The sequence below is a fragment of the Kogia breviceps genome, chromosome 3 (genome assembly GCF_026419965.1).
Source record: "Kogia breviceps isolate mKogBre1 chromosome 3, mKogBre1 haplotype 1, whole genome shotgun sequence".
Lineage (NCBI taxonomy): Eukaryota > Metazoa > Chordata > Mammalia > Artiodactyla > Physeteridae > Kogia > Kogia breviceps.
This window is the reverse complement of record NC_081312.1, coordinates 100,283,080-100,300,961: the sequence shown is the minus strand read 5'-3', so window position 1 is coordinate 100,300,961 and position 17,882 is coordinate 100,283,080. Positions and strand designations below refer to the sequence as shown.

Sequence of the window (17,882 nt, the reverse complement as noted above, 5' to 3'; positions counted from 1 at the left end):
TAGAGTTTCTGCTGAAAGATCAGATGTTAGCCTTATGGGGATTCCCTTGTGTGTTATTTGTTGTTTTTCCCTTGCTGCTTTTAATATGTTTTCTTTGTATTTAAATTTTGACAGTTTGATTATTATGTGTCTCGGCGTGTTTATCCTTGGGTTTATCCTGTATGGGACTCTCTGTGTTTCCTGGACTTGGTTGACTATTTCCTTTCCTATATTAGGGAAGTTTTCAACTATAATCTCTTCAAATATTTTCTCAGTCCCTTTCTTTTTCTCTTCTTCTTCTGGGACCCCTATTATTCGAATGTTGGTGCATTTAATGTTGTCCCAGAGATCTCTGAGACTGTCCTCAGTTCTTTTCATTCTTTTTTCTTTCGTCTGCTCTGCAGTAGTTATTTCCACTATTTTATCTTCCAGGTCACTTATCCGTCCTTCTGCCTCAGTTTTTCTGCTACTGATCCCGTCTAGAGTATTTTTCATTTCATTTATTGTGTTGCTCATCGTTACTTGCTTCCTCTTTATCTCTTCTAGGTCCTTGTTAACTGTTTCTTGCAATTTGTCTATTCTATTTCCAAGATTTTGCATCATCTTCACCATCATTATTCTAAATTCTCTTTCAGGTAGATTGGCTATTACCTCTTCATTTGTTAGGTCTGGTGTGTTTTTATCTTGTTTCTTCATCTGCTGTGTGTTTTTCTGTCTTCTCATTTTGCTTATCTTACTGTGTTTGGGGTCTCCCTTTTGCAGGCTGCAGGTTCGTAGTTCTATCTATTTTTGGTGGCTGTCCCCAGTGGCTGAGGTTGGTTCAGTGGGTTGAGCAGGTTTCCTGGTTGGGGGGACCAGTGCCCCTGTTCTGGTGGATGAGGCTGGATCCCGTCTCTCTGGTGGGCAGGTCCACGTCTGGGGGTGTGTATGGGGATGTCGATAGCCTTACTGTGATTCTAGGCAGCCTCTCTGCTAATGGATGGGGCTGTAGACCTGTCTCACTCTTTGTTGGGTATAGGGTGTCCAGCACTGTTCGTTGCTGGTCCTTGAGTGAATCTGGGTCTTGGTGTTGAGATGGAGATCTCTGGGAGATATTTGCCATTTGATATTACGTGGAGCTGAGAGGTCTCTTGTGGACCAGTGTCCTGAGGTTAGTTCTCCCACCTCAGAGACACAGCCTTGACACCTGGCTGGAGTGCCAAGAGCCTTTTGGGAGGTCTGAGGTCTTCTGCCAGCGTTCGGTGGGTGTTCTATAGGAGCAGTTCCACGTGTAGATGTATTTCTGATGTCTCTGTGAGGAGGAAGGTGATCCCCCCGTCTTACTCTTCCGCCATCTTCTCGCTCCCCCCCATTCTCATCTTTAAAGAATTGAACTCTATTTAAAGTCTCAGCACAGCTAGATATGGAGGTGGTGTTTATTGAAGTCGATTTTGAAGTCATTATTTCCAAATATGGTTATATCCCTCAGTATCTGAACTTTTGCTGTCCAAACTCAGGACCCAAATCCACTTGGATGCATTTTCTAGGTAGGGCTGCTTGGTGGGAATGGGTGTCTCACGCTATCCAAACTCTCACTGTCTGAACATTGGGAGCCTCCTGGAGTCTGAGAGCCAGGGATGCCTGTATTCCTGTTAAGATTCTACCCTTCAGACATCTAACATTGCATCCAGTAGAAATAAAGGACACTTCGTGTGAGGTGGGATTGAGACCAGTTTACAAGGTGTGTTGGTTCATTATTATGTAAAGCTGTGAAAGGATTATGTTTTAAATGTATCATTAAGAACCTGCCACATGCATGTCAATGTGTTTTATGTGCTGAAAAGTATACTCACTTTTAGATTATGCTTTTCCAGTTGACGAGAGTAATTATATGTGTTTGACTTTAAAGAAATAAGAACATTTGAGTATTTAAATGCTGTGCGGTAGGCAAAAACCTTTTCAAAAACTTGGGATTCATAGGGGAAGAATTAATAAAAGAATCTTAATGATCAGTATGCAGTCAGTTTTGCGTCGTGAGGACCAGTTTTGCATCGTGAGGAGGGATGTGTTTCTTCCTTGCCCTTGTAAACCTTCCTTGAGTGATGTAAATAATATCTAGCCCATATGAGAACCTTTTAAAAATTATTATTATGTTCTAAAAGTAATGTATGCTTGCAAAAATTAGAAATATATCTGATGAAAAAGAAAATTCCTTTCCCTTACCACCATCTCATTCCTCATCTTAGAGTTGGCCACCATTAATGATTTGATCAAGAGATTTTTAAAGGAGACTGGAAGGGGGAAACACTGTAGTTATATATTATACACTAAAATCTAGTCCATTGGACCCTCTTTATTGATGAGTTTACCTTCTGGTTTCAGAGCTACTTGGAATTAACCTGGAAGCACAGCCTTGTCACCAGAAGCTGTTTCAGTTGGTTATCCCGCCCCACTGGCAGGGATGTCAGAGGCAGGAATAAAGGTGCCTCTGGTGGGGTAGGAAGACCTCATTTAGCTCCCCAAAGTGTTTGGAACTTCTCTTTTAAGGGATGACTTTTAGCAAAGAAACACTGAAAATGTAAGCCAGAACTTTTCCATGCACACATAGGAGGGGCCATGCCAGACAGACTTATATGTACTTTATAATTTCTGTAGCACCAACCAAGTGATGTCTCACTGGCTTCTTACCAGCCTTTAAAGTTCATGGATGGGTCCGGTGAACACCTGCCAAGTGATGAGTTGTTACAGGCTGCAGGTGCACTTAAGTCTTTAAGGCACCACTCAGCTCTAAGAATTTCAACTGGGAGTATTTAGACATTTAGGTATTTAGTGTATTTTACCACCATCCTAATATATCTTTCAGGGGAAGATGGATTTTGACGAAAACTTTTATTTTGCTTACTCTGCAGCAAACAGTGTTCCTAAGCATTTATTAACTTATCTTCACAACAGCTCTATGAGTTAAATACTCATATTACGCCATTTTATAGATGAGGAAACTGAGACAAAGAGAAATTAAAGTGACTTCCCCATGTCACACAGCCAGGGTGAATCCAGACAGTTTGGTTCTGCCACCATTTTCTCAGAAATGCTAAATTTGTGTTATCATGATACTTTGTTCTGAAATGCTGAGCACCTGTCGTCTCTCTTTGTAACTAGTGTAAAAGTTCGCCAAACTGTTGCCAAGAGTCCTGTGTTCTGATCCTAAGACATACATCCAGATAAAGTAATCTTCTTTCTGCCATATGCTATTTACTTTCCAATTCAGGTTTCAAATCCACTTCATCTGTTTTTTTTGTTTTAATACAGGCCTCTGAAACATTTCCCTGTTGTTAAATGCAAAGTAGTTGCCCCAGTGATTCTGTTTCTTTCACACTGTCTCTTTCTTCCTTCCTTCCAGAGTCAATGCATGTGTGGATGTAGTGCTGTCAGGGGTGAAGCTCTTGCAGGCACTTGGCCTGAATCCTGGGAATGGGAAAGATCACACTGAGCTGCGTTCGAGGAATGATCTAGAAGAAGCCTTCGTTCACTTCATGGGGAAGGGAGCAGCTGCTGAACGCTTCTTCAGTGATAAGGAAACTTTCCATGACATCGCCCAGATTGCATCAGAGTTCCCAGGAGCCCAGGTCTGTTTGCCAGTGGTAAATTAAGATAGGGTGGGGAAAGACACCTTGTTTGTATGGTTTCTAAAAGCAACCAAGCAAGTTTTTTCTCCAGTTTGCCCTAAGAGGGTAATTGTTAGGAATCCAATTCTACAATGTTTTTCTCTTTTTTGAAAACTGTATCTGACCTTCCTTTAACTCTGCTGTTTCTAGTCAGTTCAATTCAGCCAACGTTTATGAAGCATATTTACCAAAATTTTGGTTCTGGGTTATCCATTAAATTGCTCTTTTTTCTCGTGTTATTCAAGTTTAAGGTAGGAAAGATATCTACTCCAAACTTGTTTGGGTATTGCTTGGCTGATAACTTGCAGTAATCTTAATATGGCTGAGTCCTTCCTAAGCAAAAGAAGGCCAAACCCACAGAGAAAGAGTTCTAGCCTTTCCCTGGGAATGAGGGAGCTGGGTCCTTACCTCTGCTCTGCTGGTCCAGAGCAAGTTTTCTCATCCTTAGCATTATTGACGTTTAGGGCTAGAGAATTTTTCCTTGTGGAGGTTGTCCTGCACATTCTAAGATGTTTAACAGCATCTCTGGCCTCCACTCAGTAGATGACAGTCTCACTCCTCCTCTTCCCCAGTTGTGACAGTTAAAAATGTCTCCTGACATGGTCATATGTTTCCAGGGTCAGAGAGAGGAGGGATGCAAAATCACCCTGGTTGAGAACCACTGGTCTAGTTCGGTGGCTCTCCGACCTGAGTGTGCATCAGAATCACTCGGAGGGATATTGAAACACAGATTCCTGGGCCGCACTTCCAGAGTTCTGATTCAGTGCCTGTGGGGTGGACCCAAGAATTTACCCTTCTAGCTAGTTTCCTAGTTATGTTGACGCTGTTGTTCTGAACACCTTGTTCTGAGAACCATTGCTCTACAGGGTAGAGCCTCTCAGAGATAGAACTTAGAGCTCCCCAAGCCCACCTGGTGATCATAAACAAAGCCCTGGGGCCTGCATTGTCCAGACAGTTCCTCAAGGCTCACACACCTGCTGCTACACCTGCCCTCACACCTCTTACCGGCAAGTTTTGATTGGTTGTTTAAGCATCTCTCCACCCCACCACGTCACACCCCCAAATTTCCTTACCTAAAATCTTCCTTTGGCCCATCACCCCAGTCTGGGTGTACTTCTCACAGGGGGAGCTCTTAATGCCATTTTTGATTGGTACCTTTCATAGACCATTCTTTGTGACCACTTATTTTGATAAATATTAAGATTTTAAAGTTTTTTTTCCCTTTGAAGCCACCCATTTGAACATTAGAAATGGGCATGGGCATTACCCAGCTGAGTTTCTAAAGGAAACAGCAAACTGTTAAAACTTCAGTTACAATCATTTTGACAGCTGAGTTTGGTAGTGAGAGTCTGATCTTTTTTTTTTTCCTTTCTGTCTGTGCAGCGCAGCTTGGGGGATCTCAGTGTTCTCCAACCAAATTCTAACCACTAGACCACCAGGGAACTCCCAAGATTCTTATCTTTTATGAAAGAATCTTGATAGTTCTAAAAAGATGGCAAGTCTACTGCTTAAAAGTCTTTAAGATTGTAGTATTTAAACCACCAATTTGCTTTCTATTCTAGTTTCTTCTGCCTTTTGTTTCATAATGCAAACATTTTTTCTATAGAAATTTTATCTAGTTTTTACATCATCTAAATTATTTCTTAACATTGTAAAACCTAAAATGTGTTATTTATCTTCCACTAGCATGACACTTCATTTGGTGCCTTGTCAAACTCCCTTAAACTATAAGGCAGATTGACTGATAAACAGCAGTTAATAATAACTATTATATGAAAACTCTAAAATCCACTTCATGGAATCTTAATGTTTCACCCAAGATTTTTATTAAATTCTTCTAGCCACCATAGTAAATAAAAAATTAAGGTTAACATGTTAAAAGGCAAAATTTCAGCCTGTATATCACAGAAAGTTTTAAATTTATCTATAATAAGCCATTACTGTCCAACCTGAATCCAGTGATCAGTCAACACAAACCTTGGTTGGGCTGAAAGTGATGTCTAGCATCCAGAGTTGAGTTACTTATTCTGTGCCTCTGCATGGGACTGGGGACTAGGAAGGTGAGGTGGTCTAGGAAGGTGAGGTGGTAACGTTCCTCCCAGGCAAGGCTGTTGATGAGGTTTCTCACCTTTCATAATAGAGCATCCGCCGTATTTCCTACTTGTAAGGTTTCCAAAACACGTGAATCCGTCCTTAGCACAATGGAATACTAGCCTTGAATTATTTGCTCTTCTGTTATAGGTCCTCAGCTGAGAGATGTGGTGTTTAGGAGAAAACATTGTCCTCTGTTAGAGTCTGTTACCTTTAGAATTTACTCCCAAGAAAGCTCTTATGTTCCCTGATGCATCAGTGTGTTCTTCCTTTCTCAAAATCTAGCAACATTTACTGAGCACTTATTGTAAGAAGACAGTCCTTGCCCTGAAAGAGCTAGACTTGTCCCCAGATGACATTAGCCCAAGTGGACAAGGGCTGTAATGGAGGTTTGTTCTGAGTATAGGGGTGGCGAGTAGCAAGGGATCTGTAATCCTGTCTGGAAGGGGGGTTGTGGAGGTGGAGGTGGCCATGGGAAAAGGGAGACAGAAGGCATTGCAGAAGAAGGTGATGCTGCAGCTGATACTTGAAAAGTGATCAGGGACTTACCAATAAATGAGAATGGGGAGGCATCCTAGTCAAAGAAAGCAGCATGTGCCAAAGGCACAAAGACAGGGAGGAAGGCAGACTTGGAGAGCTGCAGGCATGGTACAGAAGGGAGGGCAGGAGATGGAAGTAGAAAGGAAAGCAGGGGACAGATAAAGAAAGGCCTGTGTGCCTCACTTAAGAGTTGGATTTTAAAACTGATTCGGGGGGCTTCCCTGGTGGCGCAGTGGTTGAGAATCCGCCTGCCGATGCAGGGGACACGGGTTCGTGCCCCGGTCCGGGAAGATCCCACATGCCGCAGAGCGGCTGGACCCGTGAGCCATGGCCACTGAGCCTGTGCGTCCGGAGCCTGCGCTCCGCAATGGGAGAGGCCACAACAGTGAGAGGCCCGCGTACCACAAAAAAAAAAAAAAAAAAAAAACTGATTTGGAAAGACACATGCACCCCAATGTTTATAGCAGCATTATTTACAATGGCCAAGATAAGGAAGCAACCTTAGTGTCCATCAGTAGATGAACAAATGAAGATGTAGTGTGTGTATGAGTGTGAGAGAGAGAGAGATGGAATATTACTCAGCCATAAAAAAGAATGCAATTTTGCCATTTGCAGAAACATGAATGGACTTGGAGGGTATTATGCTAAATGAAATAAAGTCAGACAGAGAAAGACAAATACTGTATGATATCACTTCTATGTGGAATCAAAAAATACAACAAACTAGTGAATATAACAAAAAAGAAACAGACTCACAGGTAAAGACAGCAAACTAGTGGTTACCAGTAGGGAGAGGGAAATGAGGAAGGGACAATAAAAGGGTAAGGGATTAATAGGTACAAACTATTAGGTATAAAATAAGCTTCAAGGATATATTGTACAGCATGGGGAATATAGAAAATATTTTATAATAGCTGTAAATGGGGTATAACTTCCAAAACTTGTGAACCACTATATTGTACACTTGTAATTTAAATAATATATATCAACTATGCTTTGATAAACGAAATTGAGTTGGATTTTAGTTCACTGTAGTATTTATTGATTTATTTTCAGGAGGAGACTGTCATAGTCATATACTCATTTTAGAAGGGTTACAGTGCTGAAGATAAGGTCTATCCATGCTTGTCATATTTCCTTTTGTTTCCTTATCTGTTCCGGTTGCCTGGAAGCTCAAGGCCAAATTTAATCTACAGTTAAGGCAACTATACTAATTTCCAAGGGTAGCAATTTGTTTTTTCCACCTTTCCTTATAACTCATTGTCTATTAACCTATGGGGTTAATGTTTTTATTAACCTCATCTGTATGTACTTATATAAAGTCACCGCAAATTTTTTTGGGGAAAAAATGGACTGTAAATTAATTCAATAAATCAAAACATTATTAAGCTTGGGTAACATAGTTATGCTAAAATACTGTCTAATAACCTTGAACTGTCTTATAGCACTATGTAGGAGGAAATGCAGCTTTAATTGGACAGAAATTTGCAGCCAACTCAGATTTAAAGGTAAGTCAAATTCCCAGATTAAAACCTGTGTCCTTCAGTAGTGTTTAAGTAATTTTAGGAGTAAGAATGAGTATCTGTCTGTTCTTTGATTCAACTTGTGCCAGACCCTGGGGCTCTTGTTAGGAATATAGTAGTGGAAGGAGAGGAGTGGTAGCTAATGCTTTCTGAGTGCTTACTGTGTGCCTGACGTTGTTTCTAGTGTTTGATGTGGATTACCTCATTTAATCCCTGCAACAACCTGTAAAGCTAGTTGGTACTCGTGCTGGTACTGCTGTTGTCTTGCTTTCCACATGAAGCTTGAGGCATAGGGAAGTTCATAGCTAATAAGAAATAGAACAGGGACTTCCCTGGTGGCGCAGCAGTTAAGAATCCACCTGCCAGGGCTTCCCTGGTGGCGCAGTGGTTGAGAGTCCGCCTGCTGATGCAGGGGACACGGGTTCATGCCCCGGTGTGGGAAGATCCCACATGCCGCGGAGCGGCTGGGCCCGTGAGCCATGGCCGCTGAGCTTGCACGTCCGGAGCCTGTGCTCCGCAACGGGAGAGGCCACAACAGTGAGAGGCCCGCGTACCGCAAAAAAAAAAAAAAAAAAAAAAAAAAAAGAATCTGCCTGCCAATGCAGGGGACATGGGTTCAATCCCTGGTCTGGGAAGATACCACATGCCACGGAGCAACTAAGCCTGTGCGCCACAACTGCTGAGCCCACGCACCACAACTAGTGAAGCCCACACTCCTAGAGCCTGTGCTCTGCAACGAGAGAAGCCACCACGATTGTAAGCCCATGCACTGCAATGAAGAGTAGCCCCCGTTCGCCACAACTAGAGAAAGCCTGCACGCAGCAACAAAGACCCAGTGCAGCCAAAAATTAATTAATTAATTTTTTAAAAAAGAAAGAAAGAAAAGAAATAGAACAGTTCTAGGCGAGGACCCCAGAGTCCATGTTCTTGAGTACCTTATCATGTAATGGTTAAGAGCACGTGGGCTCTGGAGTCAGTGCCTGAGGCTGGGAATTGTACAGTGATAAGAGAAGACTTAATTGGCTGTTCTGTGAGCCTGGGTCCAGAGTGTTGAAAAATGAATGCCGCTAGATGGGGGTCAGTAGGGACATGTCTTCAAGTCTTAAGCCATTTGATTTAAGAAGAATTAAAAATTACTGTAACATCTGAGTAAGAAGTTCTTTTGCTACAAGTGGAATAGGTCTGAGGGGGAAAGACAGCAAGGAGGTTATTGCTGCTGTCTTGCTATAAAATGATTGAGGTTTGGATAGGGTAGCCAGAAGAGGAGAAGCCTATCTAAAGCCTACTAAAGTGGAATCACTTGGTGCTAGACCATACATGGGATCAAAGAAGATAGGTTTAACAAAGATGATTCTAGAGTAAGTGAACTTGAGAAGTGCAGAATAGATGTGGCTGCTGACCACAGAGAAAGGAAACCATAAACAGTTCTCAGGGGCACAGGATCAGAAGCCCAGAGAAGGACCCAAAAATTCAGATAAATGTTCAACAGTTTGAGGGGAAAAAATACATATGGAGCCACACTGTACACCGAGGGATGGATGTGCTTAGATGTGGAGAGCATATTAAAGTGTGAACATTCACATTTTAATAAGAAAGTTTTCATAAAATATTAGGGTGTGGGAAATTTTTTTTTAAAATAGTCATTATCTGGGGCTTCGCTGGTGGCGCAGTGGTTGAGAGTCCGCCTGCCGATGCAGGGGACACGGGTTCGTGCCCCGGTCCGGGAAGATCCCACATGCTGTGGAGTGGCTGGGCCTGTGAGCCATGGCTGCTGAGCCTGCGCGTCCCGAGCCTGTGCTCTGCAACGGGAGAGGCCCGTGTACCGCAAAAAAAAAAAAAAAAAAAAAGTCATTATCTTTATAGATAGTAATTAACTCCCAGAGAATATTAGAAATTACAGGGCTGACCTTCAGAAGTATTACCAGCTAATGGATGGAAGAGAAGGAAAGATCAGTCATAAACTAATGAGAGAGGACCCAGGCCCTTCCCATCAGAATCCTGGGCATTTGTATGGGTCCATAAAAGGCCACTCTCTTGACCCTGAGAAGTAATTCTGGCCCTGGAAGTCCTGGGTTAGATTAACCTTTCAATATTGCCCTCATCTGGGACCACTATTTGCTGTTGGTCTCTGGAGAAGCTGGGCCTGAGACCAGTCAGACTGGAAAGCATTCTGATTTTTAAAAAAAGAAAAAAAAAAAGTCTGGCGTTGGTAAAAGATAGAGGAAAGAAAAGGGATATCTGTTACTCAGTCCTCACAACAATCTGATGAAGTTAAGGTGTTATCACCGTTTTAAAGATAGGAGATCCAGAGAGGTTAAGTAATGTAAGAGATTAAGTAATGTGTATAGGGTCACCTAGCTAGTAAATGATGGAGCCAGGATTCAAACACTAGGCTCTGCCATGAACTCACCACCCTATACTGCTCTCTCAGAGAGATTCAGTTTAACTTGCTGAAATGCTTCTCGACATGGACAAAGTGATCCTCTGAGAATGACCGCAGATTAAGGATTAGGTATTTTCCAAAGGCAATAATAATCGTTAACACTTTCATAGTTCTTACTGTATGCCAGGCACTGTCTTAAGTGCTTTACATTATATTAACTCATTTGATCCTCACAGTGCCCCATAAGGGAAGTCTATTATTATCCCCATTTTGTAGATAGAAAAAAAATGAGGCATGGAGAAGTTAAAACTGTTCAAGGTCACATACCTAATAAGGAGTAGAGCTGGGATTTGAACCCAAGTAGTCTAGCTCCAGCGTCCATGCTCTTTACAACCAAGCTATGTTGTCTCAGAAATTGACCTTGGTGAATATAGTAAAGGTAAATTCAGTGGAATGGTGAAATAGAAGCCAGATTGCAGAAGAGAGCAGTGTCTTTACGGAATATATTTTGGAATTTAGCCAAGAATTAGAAGTAGATGTTGGATCTTGTCAAATGCTGCTTCTGCATCTATTGAGACAATTGTGTGGTTTTTGTTTTTTACTTTGGTATATGGTTATTACATTGATTTTCAAATGTTAAACCAACCATGTATCACCAGAATAAACCTCACTTGCTTCTGATGTATTACCCTTTTTATATATCATTGGATTCAATTTACTAAAATTTTGTTTAAAATTTTTATATTAATTTCCCTGAGGGATTATTGGTCTGTATTTTTTCTTTTCTTGTATATCTGTCTGGTTTTAGTATCAGAGTAATACTGACCTTATAGAATGAATCGGGAAGTATTTCAGTTTTTTTAAAAAAAGAGTTTGTGTAGAATTGGTATCACATCCTCCTTACATGTTTATAGAGTTCACTAGTGAAGCCCTCTAGGCCTGAAGTTTTTGATACGGGAAGGTTTTTAACAATTTCGATTTAATAGATAAAGAGAAATTCCGATTTTTTATTTCTTGAGTGAGCTTTGGTAGTGTTACCTTTCAAGAAATTTGTCCATTTCATCTAAGTTGTTGAATTTATTGGGATAAAGTTAGTTGTAATGTTCCCTTATTCCTTTAAGGTCTGTAGAATCTGTAGTGATGTTCTCTCTCTCTTTCCTGATACTGGTAATTTATGTCTTTTTCTTTTTTTCTTTTCCTTGATAAGTTTGGCTATAGGTTTGTCAATTTTATTGATCTTTTCAATAAACAATGAGCTTTCAGTTCTACTGATTTTTTTTTCTGTATTTTTCTCTTTTCTATTTCATTGGTTTCTGTTTGCTTTGAATTTAACTTTCTGGTTTATTAAGGTAGTAGCTGAGGTCATGGATTTGAGACCTTTGTTTTCTGGTACAGGTTGTTTAGTGCTATAAACTTCCCCTTAAGTACTATTTTAGCTGTATCCCACAGATTTTGATACTTTTTGTTTTTATTTTCATTCAGTTCAAATGCTTTCTGATTTCCCTTTGATTTCTTGAGATGAGGTATTTAATGGCCCATCTATGTACTACTTAGAAGTGTGTTATTTAGTTTCTAAATATTGGGAGGGTTTCCAGATATCTTTCTGTTATTGATTTCTATTTTAATTCCATTGTGATCAGACAATATGCTTCTCTGATTCCTATTAAATTTATTGAGACTTTTTTATGACCCAGAATATAGTCTATCTTGGTGAAGTTCAATGTACACTTGAAAAGTACATATTTTTCTGTTTTGGAGTGGAGTGTTCTATAAATGTCAGTGAGGCCAAGTTGGTTGATAATGTTGTTCAAGTCTTCTATATTCTTAATGATTTTCAGTCCACTTGATTTATCTAATACTATTGAGAGAGGGGTATTGACATCTTAAGCTATACTTACGGACTTGTCTATTTCGCTTGCAGTTCTGTAACTTTTTGCTTCATGTATTTTTAAGCTGTTATTAGTTGCATAACTCTTGAGAATTGTTACCTCCCTCCATGAATTGACCCTTTTATCATTACCAGGGATAAAGAAAATAATTTCATAATATTCTTTGCTGTGTAATCTATTTTGATTAAAATAGCCATTCCAGCTTTTTTTTAACATCTTTATTGGAGTATAACGGTTTTACAATGGTGGTTAGTTTCTGCTTTACAACAAAGTGAATCAGTTATACATACACATATGTTCCCATATCTCTTCCCTCTTGCATCTCCCTCCCTCCCACCCTCCCTATCCTACCCCTCTAGGTGGTCACAAAGCACTGAGCAGATCTCCCTGTGCTATGTGGCTGCTTCCCACTAGCTATCTGTTTTACATTTGGTAGTGTATATATGTCCATGCCACTCTCTCACTTCGTCACAGCTTACCCTTCCCCCTCCCCATATCCTCAGGTCCATACTCTAGTAGGTCTGTGTTTTGTTCCCATCCTACCCCTAGTCTCTTCATGACTTTTTTTCTCCTTAGATTCCATATATATGTGTTAGCATACGGTATTTGTTTTTCTCCTTCTGACGTACTTCACTCTGTATGACAGACTCCAGGTCTATCCACCTCATTACAAATAACTCAGTTTCATTTCTTTTTATGGCTGAGTAACATTCCATTGTATATATGTGCCACATCTTCTTTATCCATTCATCTGTTGATGGACACTTAGGTTGCTTCCAGGTCCTGGCTATTGTAAATAGAGCTGCAATGAACATTTTGGTACATGACTCTTTTTGAATTATGGTTTTTTCAGGGTATATGCCCAGTAGTGGGATTGCGGGGTCATATGGTAGTTCTATTTGTAGTTTTTTAAGGAACCTGCATACTGTTCTCCATAGTGGCTGTATCAATTTACATTCCCACCAGCAGTGCAAGAGGGTTCCCTTTTCTCCACACCCTCTCCAGCATTTAGTTTCTAGATTTTTTGATGATGGCCATTCTGACCACTGTGAGATGTTATCTCATTGTAGTTTTGATTTGCATTTCTCTAATGATTAATGATGTTGAGCATTCTTGCATGTGTTTGTTGGCAATCTATATATCTTCTTTGGAGGAATGTCTGTTTAGTTCTTCTGCCTATTTTTGGATTGGGTTGTTTGTTTTTCTGTTATTGAGCTGCATGAGTTGCTTTTAAATTTTGGAGATTAATCCTTTGTCAGTTGCTTCATTTGCAACTGTTTTCTCCCATTCTTAGGGTTGTCTTTTGGTCTTGTTTATGGTATCCTTTGCTGTGCAAAAGCTTTTAAGTTTCATTAGGTCCCATTTGTTTATTTTTGTTTTTATTTCCATTTCTCTAGGAGATGGGTCAAAAAGGATCTTGCTGTGATTTATGTCATAGAGTGTTCTGCCTATGTTTTCCTCTAAGAGTTTGATAGTGTCTGGCCTTACATGTAGGTCTTTCACCCATTTTGAGTTTATGTTTGTATATGGTGTTAGGGAGTGTCCTAATTTCATACTGTTACATGTACCTGTCCAGTTTTCCCAGCACCATTTATTGAAGAGGCTGTCTTTTCTCCATTGTATATTCTTTCCTCCTTTATCAAAGATAAGGTGACAATACGTGTGTGGGTTTATCTCTGGGTTTTCTATCCTGTTCCATTGATCTGTGTTTCTGTTTTTGTGCCAGTACCATACTGTCTTGATTACGGTAGCTTTGTAGTATAGTCTGAAGTCAAGGAGCCTGATTCCTCCAGCTCCATTTTTCGTTCTCAAGATTGCTTTGGCTATTCGGGGTCTTTTGTGTTTCCATACAAATTGTGAAATTTTTTATTCTAGTTCTGTGAAAAATGCCAGTGGTAGTTTGATAGGGATTGCATTGAATCTGTAGATTGCTTTGGGTAGTAGAGTCATTTTCACAATGTTGATTCTTCCAATCCAAGAACATGGTATATCTCTCCATCTATTTGTATCATCTTTAATTTCTTTCATCAGTGTCTTATAGTTTTCTGCATACAGATCTTTTGTCTCCTTAGGTAGGTTTATTCCTAGATATTTTATTCTTTTTGTTGCAGTGGTAAATGGGAGTGTTTTCTTAATTTCACTCTCAGATATTTCATCATTAGTGTGTAAGAATGCCAGAGATTTCTGTGCATTAATTTTGTATCCTGCCACTTTACCAAATTCATTGATTAGTTCTAGTAGTTTTCTGGTAGCATCCTTAGTATTCTCTATGTATAGTATCATGTCATCTGCAAACAGTGACAGCTTTACTTCTTCTTTTCCTATTTGGATTCCTTTTATTTCTTCTTCTTCTCTGATTGCTGTGGCTAGAACTTCCAAAACTATGTGGAATAAGAGTGGTGAGTGTGGGCAACCTTGTCTTGTTCCTGATCTTAGTGAAAATGGTTTCAGTTTTTCACCATTCAGAACGATGCTGGCTGTGGGTTTGTCATATATGGCCTTTATTATGTTGCGGAAAGTTCCCTCTATGTCTACTTTCTCCAGTGTTTTTATCATAAATGGGTGTTGAATTTTGTCAAAAGCTTTCTCTGCATCTATTGAGATGATCATATGGTTTTTCTCCTTCAGTTTGTTGATATGGTGTATCACGTTGATTGATTTACGTATATTGAAGAATCCTTGCATTCCTGGGATAAACCCCACTTGGTCATGGTGTATGATCCTTTTAATGTGCTGTTGGATTCTGTTTGCTAGTATTTTGCTGAGGATTTTTGCATCTATGTTCATTAGTGATATTGGCCTGTAGTTTTCTGTCTTTGTGACGTCTTTGTCTGGTTTTGGTATCAGGGTTATGGTGGCCTCATAGAATGAGTTTGGGAGTGTTCCTCCCTCTGCTATCTTTTGGAAGAGTTTGAGAAGGATAGGTGTTAGCTCTTCTCTAAATGTTTGATAGAATTCGCCTGTGAAGCCATCTGGTCCTGGGCTTTTGTTTGTTGGAAGATTTTTGATCACAGTTTCAATTTCACTGCTTGTGATTGGTCTGGTCATATTTTCTGTTTCTTCCTGGTTCAGTCTCGGCAGGTTGTGCATTTCTAAGAATTTGTCCATGTCTTCCAGGTTGTCCATTTTATTGGCATACAGTTGCTTGTAGTAATCTCTAATAATCTTTTGTATTTTTCTGCAGTGTCCGTTGTTACATCTCCTTTTTCATTTCTAATTCTATTGATTTGAGTCTTCTCCCTTTTTTCCTTGATGAGTCTGGCTAATGGTTTATCAATTTTGTTTATCTTCTCAAGAACCAGCTTTTAGTTTTATTGATCTTTGCTATCGTTTCCTTCATTTCTTTTTCATTTATTTCTGATCTGATCTTTATGATTTCTTTCCTTCTGCTAAATTTGGGGTTTTTTTTGTTCTTCTTTCTCTAATTGCTTTAGGTGCAAAGTTAGGTTGTTTATTCGAGATGTTTCGTCTTTCTTAAGATATGATTGTATTGCTATAAACTTCCCTCTTAGAACTGCTGTTGCTGCATCCCATAGGTTTTGGGTTGTCGTGTATCCATTGTCATTTGTTTCTAAGTATTTTTTTATTTCCTCTTTGATTTCTTCAGTGATCACTTCGTTATTAAGTAGTGTATTGTTTAGCCTCCATGTGTTTGTATTTTTTACAGATCTTTTCCTGTAATTGATATCTAGTCTCATAGCATTGTGGTCGGAAAAGATACTTGGTACAATTTCAGTTTTCTTAAATTTTCCAAGGCTAGATTTGTGACCCAAGATACGATCTATCCTGGAGAATGTTCCATGAGCACTTGAGAAAAATGTGTATTCTGTTGTTTTTGGATGGAATGTCCTATAAATGTCAATTAGTCCATCTTCTGTAATGTATCATTGAAAGCTTGTGTTTCCTTATTTATTTTCATTTTGGATGATCTGTCCATTGGTGAAAGTGGGGTGTTAAAGTCCCCTACTATGATTGTGTTACTGTCGATTTCCCCTTTTATGGCTGTTAGTATTTGCCTTATGTATTGAGGTGTGCCTGTGTTGGGTGCATAAATATTTACAATTGTTATATCTTCTTCATGGATCGATCCCTTGATCATTATGTAGTGTCCTTCTTTGTCTCTTGTAATAGTTTTTATTTTAAAGTCTATTTTGTCTGATATGAGAATTGCTACTCCAGCTTTCTTCTGATTTCCATTTGCATGGAATATCTTTTTCCATCCCCTCACTTTCAGCCTGTAAGTGTCCCTGGGTCTGAAGTGGGTCTCTTGTAGACAGCATATATGTGGGTCCTGTTTTTGTATCCATTCAGCCAGTCTGTGTCTTTTGGTGGGAGCATTTAATCCATTTACATTTAAGGTAATTATTGATATGTGCGTTCCTATTACCATTTACTTAATTGTTTTGGGTTGTTCTTGTAGGTCTTTTCCTTCTCTTATGTTTCTTGCTTAGAGAAGTTCCTTTAGCATTTGTTGTAAAGCTGGTTTGGTGGTGCTGAACTCTCTCAGCTTTTGCTTGTCTGTAAAGGTTTTAATTTCTCCATCAAATCTGAATGAGATTCTTGCTGGGTACAGTAATCTTGGTTGTATGTTTTTCTCCTTCATCAGTTTAAATATGTCCTGCCACTCCCTTCTGGCTTGCAGAGTTTCTGCTGAAAGATCAGCTGTTAACCTTACGGGGATTCCCTTGTGTGTTATTTGTTGTTTTTCCCTTGCTGCTTTTAATATGTTTTCTTTGTATTTAATTTTTGATTGTTTGATTAATATGTGTCTTGGTGTGTTTCTCCTTGGAGTTATCCTGTATGGGACTCTCTGTGCTTCCTGGACTTGATTAACTTTCCTTTCCTATATTAGGGAAGTTTTCAACTATAATCTCTTCAAATATTTTCTCAGTCCTTCTTTTTCTCTTCTTCTTCTGGCACCCCTATAATTCGAATGTTGGTGCGTTTAATGTTGTCCCAGAGGTCTCTGAGATTGTCCTCAGTTCTTTTCATTCTTTTTTCTTTATTCTGCTCTGCTGTAGTTATTTCGACTATTTTATCTTCCAGGTCACTTATCCGTCCTTCTGCCTCAGTTATTCTGCTATTGATCCAATCTAGAGTATTTTTAATTTCATTTATTGTGTTGTTCATCGTTGGCTTGCTTCCTCTTTAGTTCTTCTAGGTCCTTGTTAACTGTTTCTTGCGTTTTGTCTATTCTATTTCCAAGATTTTGGATCATCATTACTATCATTATTCTGAATTCTTTTTCAGGTAGACTGCCTATTTCCTCTTCATTTGTTAGGTCTGGTGGGTTTTTACCTTGCTCCTTCATCTGCTGTGTGTTTTTCTGTCTTTTCATTTTGCTTACTGTGTTTGGCATCTCCTTTTTGCAGGCTTCAGGTTCATAGTTCCCATTGTTTTTGGTGTCTGTCCCCAGTGGCTAAGGTTGGTTCAGTGGGTTGAGTCGGTTTCCTGGTTGTGAGGACGAGTGCCTATGTTCTGGTGGATGAGGCTGGATCTTGTCTTTCTGGTGGGCAGGTCCACGTCTAGTGGTGTGTTTTGGGATGTCAGTAGCCTTATTATGATTTTAGGCAGCCTCTCTGCTAATGGATGGGGCTATAGTCCTGTCTTGGTATTTGTTGGGCATAGGATGTCTAGCACTGTAGGTTACTGGTCGTTGAGTGAAGCTGGGTCTTGGTGTTGAGATGGAGATCTCTGGGAGATTTTCGCCATTTGATATTTCGTAGAGCTGGGAGGTCTCTTGTGGACCAGTGTCCTGAAGTTGGTTCTCCCACGTCAGAGACACAGCCCTGGCGCCTGGCTGGAGCACCAAGAGCCTTTAATCCACACGGCT

At 39.9% G+C, this 17,882-nt stretch overlaps 1 protein-coding gene across 3 annotated transcripts in view; it reads left to right on the top strand.

The window, feature by feature from the left end:
* Positions 1-17,882, top strand: part of ADPGK (ADP dependent glucokinase) — a 41,373-nt gene that overhangs the window by 9,757 nt on the left and 13,734 nt on the right. For 2 of the 3 annotated variants that reach the window (XM_059056002.2, XM_059056003.2), the window contains exons 2-3: positions 3,359-3,584; positions 7,700-7,762. In XM_059056002.2, coding sequence (XP_058911985.1) covers positions 3,359-3,584; positions 7,700-7,762 — 289 coding nt within the window. The remainder of the gene's footprint in view (positions 1-3,358; positions 3,585-7,699; positions 7,763-17,882) is intronic. The other variant, XM_067029312.1, reaches the window with a different exon arrangement.